Source organism: Nerophis ophidion, linkage group LG12 (genome assembly GCF_033978795.1).
Source record: "Nerophis ophidion isolate RoL-2023_Sa linkage group LG12, RoL_Noph_v1.0, whole genome shotgun sequence".
NCBI classification, from domain to species: Eukaryota; Metazoa; Chordata; class Actinopteri; order Syngnathiformes; family Syngnathidae; genus Nerophis; species Nerophis ophidion.
The window spans coordinates 9,802,562-9,826,399 of NC_084622.1; the positions used below are offsets into that span (position 1 = coordinate 9,802,562).

General features: G+C 41.0%; 1 protein-coding gene across 1 annotated transcript in view; it reads right to left on the reverse strand.

The window, feature by feature from the left end:
- hgfb (hepatocyte growth factor b) overlaps nucleotides 1-23,838 on the reverse strand; it is a 100,693-nt gene that overhangs the window by 66,373 nt on the left and 10,482 nt on the right. The window contains exons 2-5 of the mRNA XM_061916787.1: nucleotides 23,423-23,582; nucleotides 23,180-23,292; nucleotides 12,176-12,290; nucleotides 5,966-6,114 (exon numbers count right to left, since the gene is read on the reverse strand). Of these exons, the coding sequence (XP_061772771.1) occupies nucleotides 5,966-6,114; nucleotides 12,176-12,290; nucleotides 23,180-23,292; nucleotides 23,423-23,582 (537 nt within the window). The remainder of the gene's footprint in view (nucleotides 1-5,965; nucleotides 6,115-12,175; nucleotides 12,291-23,179; nucleotides 23,293-23,422; nucleotides 23,583-23,838) is intronic.

Below are 23,838 nucleotides of genomic sequence, written 5' to 3' on the forward strand. Positions count from 1 at the left end.
ATTGGATTCCAATTTTTGTATGACATAAAAAATACATACATAAACACACTGTAGAGCAGGCCTGGGCAATTATTTTGACTCGGGGGCCACATTTAGAGAAAAAAATATGTCTGCGGGCCGGTATATCTATTTTTATGAATACTGATACAAAACCTCACAATAATGTCAGATTGAATGCTAAAAACGTTATGACGGACCGTCTTAAAAAAACAGAATGGAATGTTACTGTGGAGAGACGGAGCCGACGAGCCGACAGCGAGAGAGGACAAACAGCGGTCCTGACCAAGATGGCGGACAGGAGGCGGAGCATGCAACAGAACGGAGAGGCGGGGCACACCAGGAGCGACACTGCAGCTATCAGAGTCAGGTGCGTACACAACCCCCCTGCTGGAGCATAAAAGGGGATAGGGAGGAGCAATCGTAGCAAAAGTAGGAGAGGAAACAACCGGCAACAAAGACCACGAATGCGATGAGAGCAACTCAGAACAAGATGCCACCCCCGCGGAAGACGCAGCCACCAGCCACCAAAAGGCGCGCCGTGACGAGCAGGACGAGAGGGCGCGCTAGAATTTGGCGCGACCGACTGGCAAGAAAACTTGAATATTGAAATAACAAACAAGAGTCAATCCTGCTACAATGCGTCTTGCATCGATGGTCACTGCAACCCACACGATGACGGCTGGAGACCTGACACAGTTATATTTTTCTATGAAGGATAAAACACTAAATATTGACAAAATATGAACGTCACACCCCCTTTCGATCGACAAATTTTAAGATTTACTTCCCTTCTTCACGTACTGTACAATGTCTGTTGTCATTAAGATGCATACTGCTTGGATATTCATATATTCCTATTTAGATGGAGAATCCTTGCAAAGGGGGGCGGAACCAAAGGCCTTTTAGGTTGTAAATTGGCTGTCAAAGTGTACCATCTTGTCAGAATACGTCTTTGTCCTTCTACTTCGCAGATGAGATGCATGTTTTATGATCTTGAGTAACGTTTGACGAGCAAGGAAACGAAGAAGCAGCTGATCAGTCAATGATGTAAACAGAGGGACTTGGGTTGCAAAATTCCGTGAATATTCAAAGTTGGAAACTTTCCATGAGAATTAACAAGAATATATGGGATTTAACTGGAATTAACGGCAAATTAATGGGAATAAACATTGAATGTAACATGCTAAATCTTGCCGTATGATTATTAGCTAAAACAACCTGATTTAATGCAAATTCAGTTTAATTTCAACCCTGCACAGTGCATTCCTCCATCACATGCGTTGATATATAATTAATGTAATTCCCATTAATTCCCATATTTTCCCATAAATTCCCATGAACAGTGTCCAACTATGAATAATCAAAATATGTTCAGTATTTCCAAACTTCCTGAGCTTAACTTCGCATGGTAAATTTCCGGAAAGTTTCCGGAAATTTACCGGAAACTTTCCACCGCTTTGCAACCCTAATCACTATAGCTCTTGTCCCAAACTACTATCATGACTTGTCACATCACGCCGTGACATATTTGGACTTTTATGTGTGTGGCGTTTTGGCACTGCGATGAGATGGCGACTTGTCCAGGGTGCATACCGCCTTCCGCCCGATTGTAGCTGAGATAGGCACCAGTGCCCCCCGCGACCCCAAAGGGAATAAGCGGTAGAAAATGGATGGATGGATGGGTGTTTGGCGTTTTAGTTCTTGTCTGGCGCTCCTATTTTGGTGTTTTTTCCCGTTTTGTTAATAATAAAATATGTTGGCGCTATTACCACTTTTTTTCAAAAAACTGTCTTTGATCAATGTTGTTATGAATTATTTACCTGATCAAGGCCCCAATTACTTCAAATAAAATACTTTACATTCAAATATTTTTGGGGGAAATGTTGCATATAAGAAAAACAATGTTTTCTTTGACAAAAAATACATAAAACAAAACAAAAAAGTAGCTCTCCTGGGTTTTAATAATGAATTGAGTCATCAAACGATAGTCAAAGTATTTTGTATCCTTTCTGATAGGATGGCATGTTGAAATTTAAAAGATGTGAAACCAAATTCTCCATAATTCTCCCATGAAATTTTTGATCAAAAAAGTAATAATGGATCACAATCAATGTTATGAATTATTGACTTAACAAAGTTTCCAATTAATTCACATCAAATACTCCACATTCAAATATTTTGGGGGGAAAATGTTGCATATTTTGTGTTTAACATTAGAAAAACAAAGTTTTTTTTGACAAAAAAAGACATAAAACAAAACTAAAAAGTAGCTCTCCTGGGTTATAATAATAAATTGAGGCATCAAACTATAGTCGGTCTTTTGTATCCTTTCTGATATGATGGGATGTTGAAATTTAAAAGATGTAAACCAAATACTACGTAATTTTCCCATGCAATTGTTGATCAAAAAAATAATAATGAATCACAATCAATGTTGCTATCAATTATTGACCTAATCTAGGCTCCAATTACTTCACGTCCAAATATTTTTGGGTGTAAATGTTGCAAGTTTTGTGTGTTTAACATAAGAAAAACACAGTTTTATTTGACAAAAAGGACATAAAACAAAACAAAAATGTAACTCTCCTGTGTTGTAATAATAAATTGAGTCATCAAACTATAGTCAAAGCCTTTTGTATCATTTCTGATTTGATGGTATGTTCAAATTTAAAAGATGTAAAATCAAATACTCCATAATTTTCCCATGAAATTGTTGATCAAAAAAATAATAATGAATCACAATCAATGTTGTTATCAATTATTGACCTAATCGAGGTTCCAAATACTTTACATCAAATATATTTGGGGGTAAATGTTGCAAGGTTTGTGTGTTTAACATAAGAAAAACAGTTTTATTTGACAAATAAGGACATCAAACAAAACAAAAAAGTAGCTCTCCTGCGTTGGAATAATAAATTGAGTCATCAAACTATAGTCAAAGCTTTTTGTATCATTTCTGATTTGATGGGATGTTGAAATTTAAAAGATGTAAAACCAAATACCCCGTAATTTTCCCATCAAATTGTCGATCAAAATAATAATAATGATTCACAATCAATGTTGTTATCAATTATTGACCTTATCAAGGCTCCAATTACTTTACCGCCAAATATTTTTGGGGGTAAATGTTGCAAGTTTTGTGTGTTTAACATAAGAAAAACACAGTTTTATTTGACAAAGAGGACATAAAACAAAACAAAAAAGTAGCTCTCCTGCGTTGTATTAATAAATTGAGTCATCAAACTATAGTCAAAGCCTTTTGTATCATTTTTGATATGATGGCATGTTGAAATTTAGAAGTTGTAAAACCTAATACTCTGTAATTTTCCCATGAAATTGTTGATCAAAAAAATTATAAGCAGGGAGGTAATGGGTCCCATTCTTATATCCTTTTCCACACACAATGCCACCGTTTAAGACCCCTCCCGCCTCTGTCCCCCTGCGCAACGCGACCTAGAACGCATGCGCGAAAAAAAATAGTTACCTCTGAAAGTGTACTCTTACACTATGTTTCAATGTAGCCTATTGCCACATTTCCTTGAACGGTAAACCTTGCTTGCCTCACCGTCAGTAGCTGTTAGACTATCGTAGTCAATCACACCAGAACCATAACTTTTTAATGGACATGTGAAAGTAAACAATGTGATGAAGAATATTTAACAAAAATCAATCCAGGGATCTAGATATCTGGTCAGGACACTGTTTTATAGGCTGAAAACCACTTCATGGCGTCACAATAGTTACGGAGCACAAAACTAGACGTTGATTAATCGATCAACATACATGGCGGACAATAGCTGATAGTCGGCTTTGCCAGTCCAAATGCATTCGCTGTTTTTTGTAGTACGCCTTCATCCACGGGAGCCCGCATTCTCGTTATCTCCCCTTCGACAAATGGACAACGTTTTCAGCTAAGTAGAATCACATCTGACCTGAACGTTGGAAAGTTCTGTTGCCGTTCCTGTGGCTCGACACACTCGTTGACCAACATATCCCACTAGGCTGCAGTTCTTCCAGGCCTAATCCAAAATTGTGTTGTATCCCAAATAGCTGCAATCACCCATTTCCTTCTCTTAAGGTATTCATGTGTGATTTCCACAAGCGTCTGTTATGAAGCTGCCTTGTAAACGATCGATGAGTCCATACAAAGAGCCGGAGATTCAAGAAATACACGCCGCACTTATCCAAGGAGGGGAACCTTAAACGCGTCCTCTCCCCGGTCATCTTTGTCGAAGCGGTGTAGCGTGCAAGGACGAGAGTGAAAGAAGTGTGAAAAGATGGCGCTATCTGTTTTAATGACGTTCAGACTTTACTTCGTTCAATAACGGAGCGGCATTTCCTCATCCGTGGCTCACTAGTGCAATAACAAATGTGTCCCATGAAAAAAGGTGCGACCGGAACTCTCTAATAACTAAAGTTCCTTGGGTGAATAATGTAAATTCACTACACCGGTATGTTTTACTGCTTTCATAGTGAGATATAATTTATAACTTTACACTACTTCATATTAGAAATGGCAACAGTGGAGCATGAATGTCCCATAACAAGAAGATAGAGAAAAGGAAGAAGCTTATCGACTACGGCATCGCCACGGACTACAGTGGCGGACTTGCACACATTTTCAGGACTTATGCAGATCTCAAATACACATCAGCAGGTACCAGAAGATTGCAGCTATTTGTATCCCAAATAGCTGAAATCACCCATTTCCTTCTCTTAAGGTATTAATGTGTGATTTCCACAAGCGTCTGTTATGAAGCTGGCTGTGGCGCGTTCTTTTAGGATGTCACTTCCTCTCCGAACTCGGTTTGTAAACGATCGGTGAGTCCATACAAAGCTAAGAGCCGGAGATTCAAGAAATACACGGCGCACTTATCCAAGGAGGGGAACCTTAAACGCGTCCTCTCCCCGGACATCTTTGTCGAAGCGGTGTAGCGTGCAAGGACGAGAGTGGAAGAAGTGTCAAAAGATGGCGCTATCTGTTTCAATGACGTTCAGACTTTACTTTGTTTAATAACGGAGCGGCATCTCTTCATCCGTGGCTCACTAGTGCAATAACAAATGTGTCCCATGAAAAAAGGTGCGACCGGAACTCTCTAATAACTAAAGTTCCTTGGGTGAATAATGTAAATTCACTACACCGGTATGTTTTAGTGCTTTCATAGTGAGATATAATTTAGAACTTTAGACTACTTCATATTAGAAATGGCAACGGTGGAGCATGAATATCCCATAACAAGAAGATACAGAAAAGGAAGAAGCTTATCGACTACGGCATCCGCACGGACTACAGTGGCGGACTTGCACACATTTTCAGGACTTATGCAGATCCCAAATACACATCAGCAGGTACCAGAAGGGAAGATTAGTTGGTTTTGCATTATATTGTAAAACAAAAAGCAGGATAACGTTTTGCGGTCCTTATACACACACCATAACAATACTTGTATCCCTGACTACGGTCGCCGTAATGGGCCGACAATCCATCAAGCGGTGTGGCTACAAAGTCGTAATAAAACATTTTGACGGATTTTTAAGTGTTGTGTGTAATATTCTTTATTTTCAATGGAACATTTGAAAGAGTGGTGTTGTTTATTGACATCTTATTGCAGTCTCCACGTATCTCTTATGTGTGACTGCCATCTACTAGTCACACTTATCATTACACCATGTTCCAAATAAAATTGTTTTGAAGTAGGTAAGCACAACCACAATTATTCTGTACATCAGGCGCACCGGGTTATAAGGCGCACTGTGGATTTTTGAGAAAATGCAAAGATATTAAGTTCGCCTTATAGTCGGGAAAATATGATAATAGTGAAGGGAGGAGTCCGCCCGGCCTTAGCTTTCTATCACTGCTACATTTCTATTGTATTATCCCTAAAAAAGATGTATTATGTTGATTTATAAATGCTTGCTCAAATGTGAAGATGTGGTAGAAATGTGTAAGGTGTGTATGTCCTACCCTGGGAACACTGTGGTATGGCACACTCCTGGTGTCTCAGATGCGGCCGTGGGTCCGTGGTAAAGCACCAAGGTCCGGCGGTGGAGTTATCTGGGTTACGACAGTAGTTCTCCCTGAGGTCCTTCTTCCAGAATCGTCTGGACGTGAATCTATCGGGACCAGAGCAGCGGTTCGATGAACAAGCACAAGTCCAAAGAACACCTGAATGCTGTTTTGTAACCATGGTGAGGATACCTTTTTTAAAACTCAGAAACAGAAAAACCCTCCAGGGCCTCAGTGATTGTTGTCTTATCGAACTTACACTTGTAAAGAACATAATGTCATGGCTAAATGGATTTTCCAATAATTTCAGGATAGGATAGGTCTTTATTGTCATTTCCATATGAGTTGGGGAAATTGTGTTGGATGTAAATATAAACAGAAAACAATGATTTGCAAATAATTTTCAACCCAAATTCTGTTAAATATTCCACAAAGACAACATATTTGATATTCAAACTGATAAACATGTATTTATTTTTTTTGCAAATAATCATTAACTTTAGAATTTGAGGCCAGCAACACGTGACAAAGAAGTTGGGAAAGGTGGTAATTAATACTGATAAAGTTGTGGAATGCTCATCAAACACTTATTTGGAACATCCCATAGGTGTGCAGGCTGATTGGGAACAGGTGGGTGCCATGATTGGGTAAAAAAAAAACAGCTTCCCAAAAAATGCTCAGTCTTTCACAAGAAAGGATGGGGCGAGGTACACCCCTTTGTCCACAACTGCGTGAGCAAATAGTTAAACAGTTTAAGAACAACGTTTCTCAAAGTGCAATTGCAAGAAATTTAAGGATTTCAACATCTAAAGTCCATAATATCATCAACAGGTTCAGAGAATCTGGAGAAATCACTCCACGTAAGCGGCATGGCAAGAAACAAACATTAAATGACCGTGATCTTTAATCCCTCAAACGGCACTGTATCAACAACCGACATCAATCTCTAAAGGATATCACCAAATGGAATCAGGAACACTTCAGAAAACCACAGTCACTAAATACAGTTTGTCGCTACATCTGTAAGTGCAAATTAAAGCTCTACTTTGCAAAGTGAGAGCCATTTATCAACAACATCCAGAAACGCCGCCGGCTTCTCTGGACCCGAGATCATCTAAGATGGACTGATGCAAAGTGGAAAAGTGTTCTGTGGTCTGACGAGTCCACATTTCAAATTGTTTTTGGAAATATTCGACATTGTGTCATCCGTACCAAATGGGAAGCGAACCATCCAGACTGTTATCGACGCAAAGTTCAAAAGCCAGCATCTGTGATGGTATGAGGGTGTATTAGTGCCCAAAGCATGAGTAACTTACACATCTGTGAAGGCACCATTAATGCTGAAAGTTACATACAGCTTTTGGAACAACATATGCTGCCATCCAAGCGCCGTCTTATTCATGGACGCCCCTGCTTATTTCAGCAAGACAATGCTAAGCCACATTCAGCACGTGTTACAACAGCGTGGCTTTGTAAAAAAAGAGTGCGGGTACTTTCCTGGCCCGCCTGCAGTCCAGACCTGTCTCCCATAGAAAATGTGTGGCGCATTATGAAGCGTAAAATACGACAGCGGAGACCCCGGACTGTTGAACGACTGAAGCTCTACATAAAACAAGAATGGGAAAGAATTCCACTTTCAAAGCTTCAACACTTAGTTTCCTAAGTTCCCAAACGTTTATTTAGTGTTGTTAAAAGAAAATATGATGTAAGGCAGTGGTGAGCATGCCCTTTCCCAACTACTTTGGCACATGTTGCAGCCATGAAATTCCAAGTTAAGTATCATTTGCAAAAAAAACAGGATCAGGTTCATAGATGGTGCAGATTGGTCTGCCGTCATCCTCTTTGACAAAGCTGCTTTATTAGCATTGAGTGGATGGAGATGCAAATGGGAGGAAGGAAGCAGTGTGAGGTTGCCAGACAATAAAGGTCTCCACAGAGGAGTTAAACATGTCTGGAATAAAGTTGTCTGACGGTTGTTAATATGGAAAGCTCCGTCCTTTGGTAGCCAACAAGATGCACTTTATTTTTTTAAATACTTCCATCCTGTGTTAATATGGGAAAAAAATGCAATTAAAAAATCCCTGTGTCTTACATGGAATAAATAACCCTTTTTATTGTAAATGATAATTGACACGGTATGGCGGGTGTCGGTCAAAGTTTTAATTAGTGCATGTTCCTTCACAACGAACTATCAAACTTTTAGCATATCCAATGCAAGATGGGAGGATTAGATGAGTTACAAAACCCAAAACCAGTGAAGTTGCCACATTGTGTAAATTGTAAATAAAAAAATAAAAAATTGATTAGTGAGTCATTTTCAACTTATATTAAATTGAATAGACTGCAAAGACAAGATATTTATTGTTCCAACTTAGAAACTTTATTTTTTTTTGCAAATAATCATTAATTTAGAATTTAATGGCAGCAACACATTGCAAAAAAGTTGTCACAGGGGCATATTTACCACTGTGTTACATGGCCTTTCCTTTTAACAACACTCAATAAACGTTTGGGAACTGAGGAAACATATTTGAAGATTTTTAGGTGGAATTATTTCCTATTCTAGAAGACAGGTCTGGACTGCAGGAAGGCCAATCCAGTACCCGCAGTATTTTACTATGAAGCCATGCTGTGGTAACACGTGGCTTGGCAATGTCTTGCTAAAATAAGCAGGGGCGTCCATGATATCTTTGCTTGGATGGCAACATATGTTGCTCCAAAACCTGTATGTACCTTTCAGCATTAATGGATGTGTAAGTTACCCATGTCTTGGGCACTAATACACCTCCATACCATCACAGATGCTGGCTTTTGAACTTTGCACCTAGAACAATCATTTTCTTCTCGGTTCCGAAGGACACGACGTCCACAGTTTCCAAAAACAATTTGAAATATGGACTCGTCAGACCACAGAAAACTTTTCCACTTTGCATCAGTTCATCTTAGATGAGCTCAGGCCCAGCGAAGTTGGCGGCGTTTCTGGGTGTTGTTGCTAAATGGCTTTCGCTTTGCATAGTAGAGTTGTAACGTGCACTTACAGATGTAGCAACCAACTGTAGTTACTGACAGTGGTTTTCTGAAGTGTTCCTGAACCCATGTTGTGATATCCTTTACGCAGTGATGTCACTTTTTGATCCAATACCATTTGAGGGATCGAAGGTCCATAATATCATTGCTTACGTGCAGTGATTTCTCCAGATTCTCAGAACGTTTTGATGATATTACAGACCTTAGATGGTGAAATCCCTATATTACTTGCAATAGCTGGTTGAGAAACGTTGTTCTTAAACTGTTGGACAATTTGCTTACACATTTTTGGACAAAGTGGGGACCCTTGCCCTATCCTTGTTTGTGAATGACTGAGCATTTTATGGAAGCTGCTTTCATACCCAATCATGGCACCCACCTGTTCCCAATTAGCCTGTTCACCTGTTCAATTTTTCAGTCTTTTTTGCCATTTTTGCCTGCTTTTTTGCAGGCTTGAAATTCCAAATGAGCTAATATTTGCAAAAAAAATAACAACATTTTGCAGTTTGAACATTAAGTATCTTGTATTTGCAGTCTATTCAATTGAATATAAGTTGAAAAGGATTTTCAAATCATTGTATTCTGTTTTTATTTACCATTTACACAACGTGACAACTTCACTGGTTTTAGGTTTTGGCCAAAAGTTTGAACACACATTCTCATTCACAACACAAGTGAGAGTCCCAACCCCATTGATAAAGGAATAAATTCCACTAATCAACCCTGATAAGTGAAAACCCTTTCAGGTGACTATCTCTTGAAGCTCATTAAGAGAATGCCAAGAGTGTGCAAAGCAGTAATCAGAGCAAAGGGTGGCTATTTTGAAGAAATTAGAATATAAAACATGTTTTCAGTTATTTCACCTTTTTTTATGCATAGTTTTGATGCCTTCAGTGACAATCTACAATACAAATAGTCATGAAAATAAAGAAAACTCATCAAATGAGAAGGTGTGTCCAAACTTTTAGGTCTGTACTAACACAGTTTGAAACTATTTTCCTATTCCCTTTTATTGCATACAATTATTTCAGCAAACAAAGTCAATAGTACACAATGATTGGTTTTAAATGTACTATACATATGTATATATATATATATATATATATATATATATATATATATATATATATATATATACATATTTCCCATACTGTTTTCTCATTGTCCAAGCAGGATCACTATTGATCTTAAAGGGTACTTCACTCGAGATGACCGAGATAGCTGAGATCAAAAGGTCAAGTAGTGGACACTCACTTATAAATTGAACACATCCATTTTAGGTCGTTTTCTTCAAGCAAAACATTTTTTTTCCCTTGAGAGTAAATCTTTTTTATTGTCCGTGCTGAATATTCACCGCAATTACTTCCACTGAGCTTGTGGAGAAACAACGGTTCATCGCTTGCATGAGAAAAATCTTAATTGGCTCATTTTATTTTTACAAGCAGCTATTTAAAAACAGGCAGCAAACACGAGATTGAAAAAGATGCGGTGTCTGGGGATGTACCTCCAGCTTTGCTAGAGGCTTTTAGATATTATCTTAATCCTGTTTAAACACGCACACACACTTACACACATTTGTGTCGTTCATACCTTCTGGGGACCTCCAAAAAATGTCTACCTCTTTAGAACCACCCTGTCTAGATATATAAATATTTGTATTTAAAACCTTAAAAATAAATACATTCTATGTAAATATAAAAAAGCTTGTTGTGAAAAATGAGATGGATTTCACCAGACAAAGTTACAATTTCACAAGAAAAACTTAGAATTTTGGCAGTATTATAATGCAAGTCGTAATTTTACTCAATCCAAGTCAACATTCTCGAAGAAAAACTGAGCATCTGTGCAATATTTTGATACAATTTGGAATTTTACTCAATAAGAGTCGCAATTTTACAAGAAAAGCTTAAAATGTCCATCCGTTTGCTACCGCTTATTCCCTTTGGGTGTTGGCAATTTTAAGAAGAGTAGTAATTTTACTTGACAAAAGTCACAATTTTATAAGGAAACTTTAAAAATGTTGGCAATATTATAATAATAATCGGAATTTTACATGGCAAAATGATGACGGAAGTCATAATTTCACTCAAAAAATGTCACTGTTTTACAAGAACAACAATAATTCAGAATTTTATTTGGCAAATGTCACCATTTTCCATTAAAAAAGTAATAATTTTACATAAAAAAGGAATAATCCATCCATCCATTTTCTATTGCTTTTCCCGTTCGGGGTCACAGGGGGTGCTGGATTCTATCTCAGCTGCATTTGGGTGGAAGGCGGGATACACCATGGACAAGTCGCCACCTCATCGCAGGGCCAACACAGATAGACAGACAACATTCACACACTAGGGCCAATTTAGTGTTGCCAATCAACCTATCCCTAGTAGCAATATTTTACAAAAGTAATAATTTTACATTAAAAAGTTAAATTTTTACATAAAAAAGGCGACATTTTACATTAAAAAGTCATACTATTACGAGAAAATTCTGCAATATTACAGAATATGAAAAATTATTCCCAATTTTATAAGAAAAAAGTCGACACATTGTGAGAAAAAGACTACTTTTAGTTAATGTTTAGTTTTTTTTGTAAATGGTTTTCAATCTTTATAATTTACTTGAAGTTATTACAGTATGTTTCTATATACAGTACACATATTTATGTATATTTTTTAAATACATTTTGATCCAACAGGGTGCATTTCAATTTCTTACACACACTTGTTGTTTCATATGTTGACCAGAGGGGGAGCACTTTTAAAACCAAATTGGAAAAAAAAAAAAACCTTTTTGGGGACCACCCTAATTTTGATAGATTTTACCACCAGGGTGCAAATGAGACATTCTGTATCAGATGCAATGTTTTTTCATATCGGGACCTTGATTTATGTCCTAACTTGTTCACACCTCATATGGAAGCTACTGTTCCTTGTTGATGTCTCAAGAAAAGTAAAAATGCAGCACACACACACACACACACACACACTTTTGGGTAAACAATGTGTGCAACAATGTCAGTTTTGATGAAGCACTGCACCCCTTTATACGCCTGTAGCTACTGACTAATTGCATCACTAACAGGCCAAAACAAACACTTTTTGGTCCCCACATTGTGGTAAAGACATATTCGGTCCTTACTTGTGCTCGTGAGGAATATTGGAGGCCCATGCCTGGCACTGGATCCCCGTGACCGTCACTGACCTTCGGCCCCTGTAGCTCTGACCCGTACCCACGATACACTCACGTACATAATCTGCAAGAAACAATAGGAACAGCGTTATTGTAAAAAGTAACTAACATTGCACACTGAAAAAATGCTGGGTTAAAAAAATAACCAAATGTTAACCCTGGTTCAAAAAACGACAAACCGATTATTTTTAGTTAATTCAACACAATATTTTGGGTAAATTTCTTCAACCCAACTTTTGCGTTGAATTACTTAACCAAAAAGTTGAGTCACGATAACTTCATGTTGGGTTATTCCCAACCAAACTGTTGGGTAGAATTATTTAACCCATAAATTGAGTTATGATAACTTAATGTTGGTTGATTCATGACTAGAGATGTCCGATAATGTATTTTTTGTCGATATCAGATATTCCGATATTGTCCAACTCTTAATTACAGATTCCGATATCAACCGATACCGATATATACAGTTGTGGAATTTTACCGATTCCGATATTAACCGATACCAATACATACAGTCGTGGACTTAACACAGTATTATGCCTAATTTTGTTGTGATGTAACAAGGTTTTCCAAAATAAATCAACTCAAGTTATGGAAAAAAATGCCATATTTATTATTGAAGTCACATGTTTTTAACATGCTTTAAAACAGCAACTTGAAATTTGGGACAGGCTCTCCCTGGGAGAGCATGAGGAGGTTGAGGTGGGCGGGGTTGGGTTGTATATTGTAGCGTCCCAGAAGAGTTAGTGCTGCAAGGGTTTCTGGGAATGTGTTCTGTTGTGTTTATGTTGTGTTACGGTGCGGATGTTCTCCCGAAATGTGTTTGTCATTCTTGATTGGTGTGGGTGGGTTCACAGTGTGGCGCATATTTGTAACAGTTGTTAAAGTTGTTTATACGGCCACCAGGGACGGCGTGGCACAGTGGAAGAGTGGCTGTGCGCAACCCAAAGGTCCCTGGTTCAATCCCCACCTAGTACCAACCTCGTCACATCCATTGTGTCCTGAGCAAGACACTTCACCCTTGCTCCTGATGGGTGCTGGTTAGCGCCTTGTATGGCAGCTCCCTCCATCAGTGTGTGAATGTATGTGTGAATGGGTAAATGTGGAAGTAGTGTCAAAGCGCTTTGAGTACCTTGAAGGTAGAAAAGCGCTAAACAAGTACAACCCATTTATCATTTATCATTTATCTTCAGTGTGACCTGTATGGCTGTTGACCAAGTATGCTTTGCATTCACTTGTGTGTGTGAAAAGCCGTAGATATTATGTGATTGGGCCGGCACGCAAGATTTATTGGCGCTTTGTACTTCTCTCTACGTCCGTTACCAATCCGTTTTAAAAAGTCATACATTTTACTTTTTGAAACCTTCTACTGATAATTTCCAATATCACATTTCGAAGTATTTATCGGCAGTCCGATATTATCAGACATCTCTATTCATAACAGAACTATTGGGTTGAATTTATTTAAGACAAAAGCTGAGTTATGCTCACTACAATGTTGAGTTATTCCAAACATAACTATTGAGTTGTGCAATTTAGTGCTCCTTGACCCAATAGTTGGTTAAAAAGAATAAATTGCACTGCTGGTTTGTCCTACTCCTTCCCAACTACTGATCAAAATTATTTTCATTCCATTAAAATATACTCAAAAGCAAGATATGCCGTGTGTGGTCTCCCAGGATGCAGACTGGACTCCGGAGGCAAGGTGCAGGTAAGGAAATGATTTATTGTCCATAAATCATGCGGGATGCAAACAAAAGAGCACCAGTTTGCTGATAGCAAGGGAATCTAACAAAAAAAAGCTCAACATCTAAACAGGCAAACAAAACGGCAAAGTAATCAAATCAGTATTGAAGTGAAGTGAATTATATTTATAAAGCGCTTTTGTCTAGTGACTCAAAGGACTTTACACGGTGAAACCCAATATCTAAGTTACATTTAAACCAGTGTGGGTGGCACCGGGAGCAGGCGGGTAAACTGTCTTGCCCATGGACACAATGGCAGTGACTAGGATGGCGGTAGCGGGAATCGAACCTGGAACCCTCAAGTTGCTGGCACGGCCACTCCACCAACCGAGCTATGTAGCCGACATAACTGTCACGAGGATGCAAAAGGGAAAACCGGACTGAGTGTGACAAAAAGCAGGGGAATAATTAGCTCTTCGATTAGTGCCCAGGAGCAGATGAGCGTCCCGAACACTAATCAGAGGCAGGTGAAAAAATGGATCATAGTTAAGAAAACCCAGAAATTGAGTTAAAATAATAAATACACTTGTAACTCAAAAAATGGATTGCTCTTCATAAAACAAAAAAAAGAAAAATCCTGTGGGATGTTCCAAATAAGTGTTTGATGAGCATTCCTCAACTTTATCAGTATTTATTGCCACCTTACCCAACTTCTTTGTCACGTTTTGCTGGCATCAAATTCTAAAGTCAAACTAAATTTGTAAACGCTGTATTGTCGGTCAATGCTGGACCGTGTCGTGTTTGTGTCTCCATAATAATCTGCATTGTGTTTGGGTGCAGAAATTTCCGTGTTACTTTGGACGTCCAGGGCGGGAGGGTTTTCCACAGTTTACACAAACGCTGCTTAATAACAGAAAATGGAGCATAATGTGCCGCGACACAATAAACATGACACTGGTCCAGGCCCTTCCTTGTTTACTCCTCGCGGGGAAGACATCTGAAGAATGCTAAAATTCCTCCAGGCTATTGGTCAGCCAAATGCTACAGTCGCAGTCAAAAGTTTACATACACTTGTGGCATTGCTGTCTTGAGTTTCCAATCATTTAAACAACTCTTATTTTTTTTTTTGTGGTAGAGTGATTGGAACACATACTAGTTTGTCACCAAAAAAAACATTCATGAAGTTTGGTTCACTGCAATAAGGCGCTTTTGGTAGCCATCCACAAGCTTCTGGTTGAATTTTTGACCACTCCTCTTGACAAAATTGGTGCAGTTCTTCAGCATTGTCCATTCATTTCATTCAATCAATGTTTATTAATACAGCCCTAAATCACAAATGTCTCAAAGGACTGTACAAAACGCTACGACTACGACATCCTCGGAAGAACCCGCATAAGGGCAAGGAAAACTCACACCCAGTGGGCAAGGAGAACTTTGGGACTGTGTGACAAGAGGGTGGCACTTTCGTGACCTCTGTGGTGCTTTTTTTGTGGACTTCTGGATCTGCCTCCCGGGAGCCTTTTGGCCATGGAGACCAGCTGCTGGGTGTCTGCCACACCGGAGTCGGTTTGGAGGGACTGGAGGAGATGCGGATGAGGGGACAGGGCTGAGGAGCTAGCACTGACAGAGAGGCTTCGCGGTGTCTTGGCTGGGTGAGCAGGTGTCGGACACCTCAGTCACCTTGGACGTATCCTCGCTCATCCATTCGGACTGGGCACTGGCCGAGAGTGGAGTCGGCTATCTTGGTTGCTTTGTTGGGTCTGCTTCTGTCTCTGGCCATGCTCCCTCCACCCCAGTGGACGATGGCGTGGAACACCGCAGAGGCCACCACAGTGTATATGTTTATTTTACTTTTTATTCATAGCTGTATGTAGAAGTGTCTGGGTGTATCTGCTGCTTTAATGTCTTTAATGTCCTTTGTGTTCTTTGATGTTTGATGTTTCCCTCTTACACACATGTAAGAGGGATGTGTACTATGGCTATGAGTTGTTTTTTTCCCTTGGCCTCAGTCTGCACTCCCTCTCCAGGGCCCAGGCTAAGACCGTTTTTTTTTTATTTTATTTTAATCTTCTATTTTTTCTCCCATCCCCCCCCTTTGTTTACCTGTATACATCTTTTTTGTAAGGGGCGCTGGAAGCCGGCAGACCCGTCAGCGATCCTGTTCTGTCTCCCTGTAATGTTTGTCTAATCTTGAATGGGATTGTGCTTAAAATTTAAATTTTCCTGAATGAACTCTCCTGACGGAATAAATAAAGTACTATCCCACCTTGGAGAGGACCTCAAATGTGGGCAACACCCCCCCACCCCCCTCCCTCTAGGGGACCGAAAGCAATGGATGTCGAGTGGGTCTAACATGATATTGTGAAAGTTCAATCCATAGTGGCTCCAACACAGCTGCGAGAGTTCAGTTCAAAACGGGTCCAAGACAGCAGCGAGAGTCCCGTCCACAGGAAACCATCCCAAGCGGAGTCGGATCAGCATCGTAGAGATGTCCCCAACCGATACACAGGCGAGCGGTCCATCCTGGGTCCCGACGAGCAGTCCATCCTGGGTCCCGACTCTGGACAGCCAGTACTTCATCCATGGTCATCGGACCGGATCCCCTCCACAAGGGAGGGGGGGACAGAGAAGAAAAAGAAAAGAAGCGGCAGATCAACTGGTCTAAAAAGGAGGTCTATTTAAAGGCTAGAGTATACAAATGAGTTTTAAGGTGAGACTTAAAAGCCTCTACTTGTGTGGTGTTCATATTGTTGTTTATCAGCCAGTGTTTGTGGGTCTGATTGACCCGTGGCATTTTGTGGGTTTTAATGCCTCACAATCAAACACTTTTATGTTAAAATACTGAACAGATGTTTACCTTATCCCAAAAAAACATCTGTAATGAAGTGTTTCAAGAGGCTGGTAAGGGAATACATTGTCTCCAGACTTCCCCCCACATTCGACCCATACCAGTTTTCTTATCGCCCTAACCGCTCCACAGAGGACGCCATCTCCTCAGCACTCCGCCTGAGCTTAGAACATCTGGAAGGAAAGGACACACACGTGCGGATGTTGTGTCTGGACTTCAGCTTGGCGTTCAACACCATCATCCCGCAGCACTTGGTGAGCAAACTGGCCCACTTTGGCAATGCAACTGGCTGCAGACCCCTGTCTGTGAGAGTGAGCAACAACACCTCCAGTGCCATCTCCCTGAGCACCGGCTCCCCCCAGGGCTGTGTCCTGAGTCCGCTGCTGTTCCCGTTGATGACCAATAACTGCTGCGCCAGGTCCACTACTAACCACATTGTGAAGTATACAACAGTAGTGGGCCTCATCTGTGACAACAACGACATGGACTACAGGGAGGAGGTGAAACATCTGGTTGTCTGGTGCATAACCCACAACCTGGTCCTGAACCTCCACAAGACCAAGGAGATAATCGTCGACTTCAGGAAGCACCAGTCCAGCCATGCTCCACTCTTAATCAACGGCACATCGGTGGAGATGGTAAGCGGCACCAAGTTTCTAGGGGTGCAGATAACTGACAATAGGACCTGGTCCCTACACACCGGAGTTCTTGTAAAAAGAGCTCAGCAGCGCATGCACTTTTTGCATGGGATGAAAAGAGCACAGCTCCTTTACCCCATTCTCACCACATTCTACAGAGGCACTATAGAGACCACCTGAATCTCTGTCTGGACTGGAGCCTGCAGTGACTCAGAAAGAGGGTCCGCAGCCTAAGTAGCAGAACCTCCATGTTCTGTTACAGCTTCTTCCCTCAGGCTGTAAGACTCTTGAACGCATCATAATAATCCCCTCAATGCTCCGCCAAAATGGATTAACTCGCTGGAATATAAAGACAATATAACATACATCCATAAACGTGGATGCACATGCAACAGTGCAATATATTTATCTGTACATTAATCTATTTATTTATATCTGCACTTTATACTTTTTTATCCTGCACTACCATAAGCTAATGCAACAAAATTCCGTTGTTGTCTGTACTGTAAAGTTCAAATTAGAATGACAATAAAAAGTAAGTCTAAGACCCACAACCACTGGCTGAGTAACAACAATATGAACGTTGCAAGGAAAATTTATCTGCCAGTTTCTGCATAACACAGTGTGTTTCTTTTGTGTTTCTGCACCTGCGGTTCCCACATAAGGTTGCAACATTGTTTGTCAACACTGTCTGCTCTCATTTTCTCGCACATTTGACCCTCTGATGTTCTGTGTACCTACACTCTGTCCCCCCCCCCCTGTCTAGGCCTGCTGTGTGTGTGTGTGTGTGTGTGTGTGTGTGTGTGTGTGTGTGTGTGCGTGTGTGTGTGTGTGTGCCTGTGTGTGTGTGTGTGTGTGTGTGTGTGTGTGTGTGTGTGTGTGTGTGTGTGTGTGTGTGTGTGTGTGTATGAGGGGCCGTTAGGGACATTATTCAGAATTACCTCTTACATACACTACTGAAATTTTCAGTTGTGTGTATAAGAGTGTTTCAGTAGTGTGTATAAGAGTGTTTCAGTGGTGTGTGTGAGAAAAAAACATTTCAGTTGTTTATGTGAGAGCATTTCAGTAGTATGTGTAAGAGGTAATTCTGAATAATGTCCCTAACGGCCGTTCATACGTGTGCGTGCGTGCGTGCGTGTCTGCGTGCATGTGTGTGTGTGTGTGTGTGTGTGTGTGTGTGTGTGTGTGTGTGTGTGTGTGTGTGTGTGTGTGTGTGTGTGTGTGTGTGTGTGTGTGGTACACAGAATATCAATTTCCATTCTTCTATTAGCCCCGGGTCCAGTGGACCCAAACATCTTATATGTAACTGAAATGTGTAGGGGGGGTTTATGGTGTGTTTTCATTAAATATATATTCTGATATATGTTCTTCACAGAAAATGAGCCTTAGCCAGTGAGTCTCAGTTTGAAAAATGCATTTATTGTATAATTTTTCTTTTAATAAAATTCGAAAACGGGTCCTACAGACCTGAAACACCACACAGGGGTTAAGTCAGGACTTTGGGAAGGTCAATCTAAAACCTTAATTCTAGCCTGATTTATCCATTCCTTTACCACTTTTGAGGTGTGCTTGGGGGTCATTGTCCTGTTGAAACACCTAACTGCGCCCAAGACCCACCTCCAGGCTGATGATTTTAAGTTATCCTTAAGAATTTGGAGGTAATCCTCCTTTTCCATTGTCCCATTTACTATATGTCAAGCACTAGTTCCATTGGCAGCAAAACAGGCCCAGAGCGTAATACTACCACCACCATGCTTGGTGGTAGGTTGGTGTTCCTGGCATAAAAGGCCTCACCTTCCATCCATCCATCAATTTTTCTACCGCTTGTCCCTTTTGGGGTCGCTGGAGCCTATCTCAGCTGCATTCGGGCGGTAGGCGGGGTACACCCTGGAGAAGTCGCCACCTCATCGCAGGGCCAACACAGATAGACAGACAACATTCACACTCACATTCACACACTAGGCACCATTTGGTGTTGCCAATCAACCTATCCCCAGGTGCATGTCTTTGGAGGTGGGAGGAAGCCGTAGTACCCGGAGGGAACCCACACAGTCACGGGGAGAACATGCAACATCCACACAGAAAGATCCCAAGCCCGGGATTAAATCCAGGATTGCTCAGGACCTTCGTATTGTGAGGCAGATGCACTAACCCCTCCTCCACAGTGCTGCCCGGTCCTCACCTTATCTCCTCCAATTATAAAATTGTCACTATCTGTGGTCCGTATCATGTTTTTGTTTTTTCTGTTAGTTTTGGACTCCTTTAGTTACTGTTTGTTTCGGTTGCCATGGTCACTCATTGTGTTCACCTGTCTCTAATTAGTGCTCGCCCGCTCACCTGCTTCTCGAGCACTAATCAGAGGCATTATTTAAGCTTGTCTTTGCCAGTCAGGCTTCATTGTTTGCATCACACCATTTATGCCAAGTAAGTTTTGTCCGTTTCATGCCATAGCCTAGGCCAAGTCCTAGCTTCACGTGGTTTTCGGCACGATTGCCTTTTGTGTTCGTTGCCTGTATTTTGGTAGTTGGGTGATTTATATTTAATAAATCGGATCCTACCGGGGGCGAGGGTGAAGTGTCATGCCCCAGGACACAACAGCAGCGATTTGGATGTCAAGAGGCGGGGAGCAAACCTGCAACCCTCAGGTTTCTGGCACGGCCGCTCTACCCACTACACCATACCGCCCCAATATTGCTGGGTACTGTGGCCAAACAGCTCAATTTTTGTTTTATCTGTCCACAGAACTTTCTTCCAGAAGGTAATATCTTTGTCCATTTGATGTAAAATCATCAGCCCAGAGGGTAGGTCTTGGGCGCAGTTGGGTGTTCCAACAGGACAATGACAATGAAGTGGTAAAGGAATGGCTAAATCAGGGTAAAATTAAGGTTTTTGAATGGCCTTGCCAAATTCCTGACTTAAACATCTGGACAATGCTAAAGAAACAAATCCATATCAGAAAACCATTTAGCTGAACTGCACCAATTTTGTCAAGAGGAGTGGTCAATAATTCAACCACAAGCTTGTGGATGGCTACCAAAACCGCCTTACTGCAGTGAAACTTGCCAAGGGACATGGAACCAAATATTAACATTGCTGTATGTATATGTTTGACCCAGCAGATTTGCTCACATTTTCAGTAAACCCATAATAAATTCCTAAAAGAACCAAACCTCGTGAATGTTTTTTGTGACCAAAAAGTATGTGCTCCAATCACTCTATCACAAAAAAAGAGTTGTAGAACTTATTGGAAACTCAAGACAGCCTTTACATGTGTATGTAAACGTTTGACCACGACTGTATATACACAGGGTGTCCATACTGTCTGGGTACAATGGGTACAATCGTGTCCTGGGCATGTTGTTAAAGTGCATCCGGCAGTGGAGGCTTCTCTATGGGTCTTGGGAAACTAGGAGGTTAACCCCTTTACTACTGTGACCCCAGGTGGCCCTTGGCAAAGGCCGAGTACCTGACTGCCCCTAAGCCAGGGATACGGTGAAGACCTCAACAGCGGAGCAAGACGGTAAATTTAAGAACTACCACAATGGCGGCGAAGGCGGTAGAAGGCTGCAGCAGAAAAGGGTCCCCAGTCGTCTGGGACTCCATGCCACTGGACCCTGACCCGATTCTGTCAAGGATCGTGTGGTGACTGTCTGTGCACCAGTCTCCCCACGCTAAACAAAGTCACACACAGGCATCCTCCATAAAATGGGTACCCCCTACCAGAAGGATCGTGACCGCCAAAGACGATGATGATGATGTATTAATGTGGCCATAAATTGTACTGCAATCACAGTCAAAATCCTGTAGTCCCTTCCATCTCTCCCTGACTGCCAGATACGCAGCCAAATCCAGCTGGATGGACAGGGCTACTCCAAGGTATTTCCAACTTCCACTGCCTCTGACTAGGTGTTGAGGGTCTGGGACTATACTAGCTGAATAGACAAAGGTTTTGTCAATAAAAAATCTCTAACCAACACATTTTACACAATAGTGAGGCTATGAATCCAGCTGGATGGACCGGGGTACTCCAAGGAACTTCCAACTTCCACTGCCTCTTACTAGGTGTTGAGGTTCTGGGACTATACTAGCTGAATAGACAAGCGTTTTGTCAATAAAAAATCTCTAACCGACGCATTTTACACAGAAGTGAGGTTATGAATCCAGCTGGATGGACTGGGGTACTCCAAGGAACTTCCAACTTCCAGTGACTCTTACTAGGTGTTGAGGTTCTGGGACTATACTAGCTGAATAGACAAGCGTTTTGTCAATAAAAAATCTCTAACCGACGCATTTTACACAGAAGTGAGGTTATGAATCCAGCTGGATGGACTGGGGTACTCCAAGGAACTTCCAACTTCCAGTGACTCTTACTAGGGGTTGAGGTTCTGGGACTATGATAGCTGACTAGACCAACACATTTTACACAGAAATTAGGCTATTTCCAGGAAGAAGTATGTGTCATGCCTGCGTACAATATCACAACAAATATAAATCATATGGTTATTGTCAGTACTATCAGAAAACAAAGACTAAAAACAACTACAAACAACGCTAGCAATGGTTGTACTGGTTACACAAAAGCTGCGATGGCGGGAGAAGGCTTCAGCAAAAAAGGGTCCCAAATCGTATTGGACTCCATACCACTGGATTCTGACCCAAATCTTTTACGGATCGTGTGGTGACTGTCTGTGCACCAGTCTCCCCACGTTAAACAAAGTCACACACAGGCATCCTCCATAAAGGGATACACCCCTACCAGGAGGAGGATCGTCATACTCGCATTGAGTTGACTGCCGATTATGATGGGTAAATGGGAAATTCAGACCTATGCAAAGGAGTTCACCTGAATTTTGCAAAGCGCATTTAAATTATGCATTGGAAATCCATCCATCCATCCATTTTCTACCGCTTATTCCCTTTTGGGGTCGCGGGGGGCACTGGCGCCTATCTCAGCTACAATCGGGCAGAAGGCGGCGTACATCCTGGACAAGTCGCCACCTCATCGCAGGGCGTGTGTGTATATATATTTATATATTAAAAGATGTCCGATAATATCGGCAGTCCGATATTATCGGCCGATAAATGCCTTAAAATGTAATATCTTAAATAATTGCAATCGGTTTCAAAATTATCGGTATCGTTTTGAAAAAGTGAAACGTATGACCTTTTAAAACGCCGCTGTGTACACGGACGTAGGTAGACGTACAGAGCGCCAATAAACCTTAAAGGCACTGCCTTGATATCTAAGGCTTATCACACACACACAAGTGAATGCAAGGCATATTTGCTCGACAGCCAAAAAGGTCACACTGAGGTTGGCCGTATAAACAATTAAACACTGTGAACCCACACCAAAGAAGAAGGAGAAACACATTTCGGCAGAACATCCACACCGTAACACAACATAAACACAACATACAAAATACCCAGAACCCCATGCAGCACTATATATCGTATATATCGGACATCTTTAATATATATATATATATATATATATATATATATATATATATATATATATATATATATATATATGTATATGAAGTAGCTCACCTCGACTTGGCCTATGATAAATTCATAAAAAAACCAAACTTCGTGAAAGTTTTTTGTACCAACAAGTATGTGCTCCAATTACTCTAAAAAGAAAAAAAAAAAAAAGAGTTGGAGAAACTTTTTGGAAACTCATGACAGCCATGACATTATGTCCTTTACAAGTGTATGTAAACTTTTGATCGCCACTGTATGTTCGATGTATGATGAGTACGTTAACGACGGTCACCTTTCTTTTGATGAAGTTGGAAGTTCACGTCGTTGTGCAATTGGGCGACCGGCGAGTTCCGGTCAAAAGACAACCACTGGCATTTCCTGTTTTGGTGATCATAGAGGAAGGCTCTAGACACAAAATGAGGCAGTCAGTCAAAAAGGGAAAAGGTGATTTTTAGTGATGACTCCATGCATGAAAGGCACCGAGACATGACTGGTATTCACCTGGTGTACATGTACGTTTCATCCACAACATTACCTGCAGGTGAAGGGCAGTTTTTTGTTGCGGCTGCAGATTCGAGCACACTTGGCAACGCTGATCCTCCTGGTTTTGGTTAGGTGGGAGGGGCTGGGGGGCGTGACCACCAGACACACGCCATCCGTCCTTTGGTAGTCCTGCAGAGCGTTTCTTCTCCCCTCTGATGCCATGGAGAAACACAACGTTAAGGCGCATCCGAGAGTTTCTACTATTCGTGCTCAGGTTACTCCCAATCATGAGTTTGTGTAAGCGAACTATCGCTGAACCGCTACGTACAAGACTGAAAGTTGCTCAAGTTTGTTTCCAAAACTGACTGGAAATTTCTCATGCATGTTACAAAACACTTTGTGAAGTGAATTATATTTATATAGCGCTTTTTCCTCAAGTGACTCAAAGCGCTTTACAAAGTGAAACCC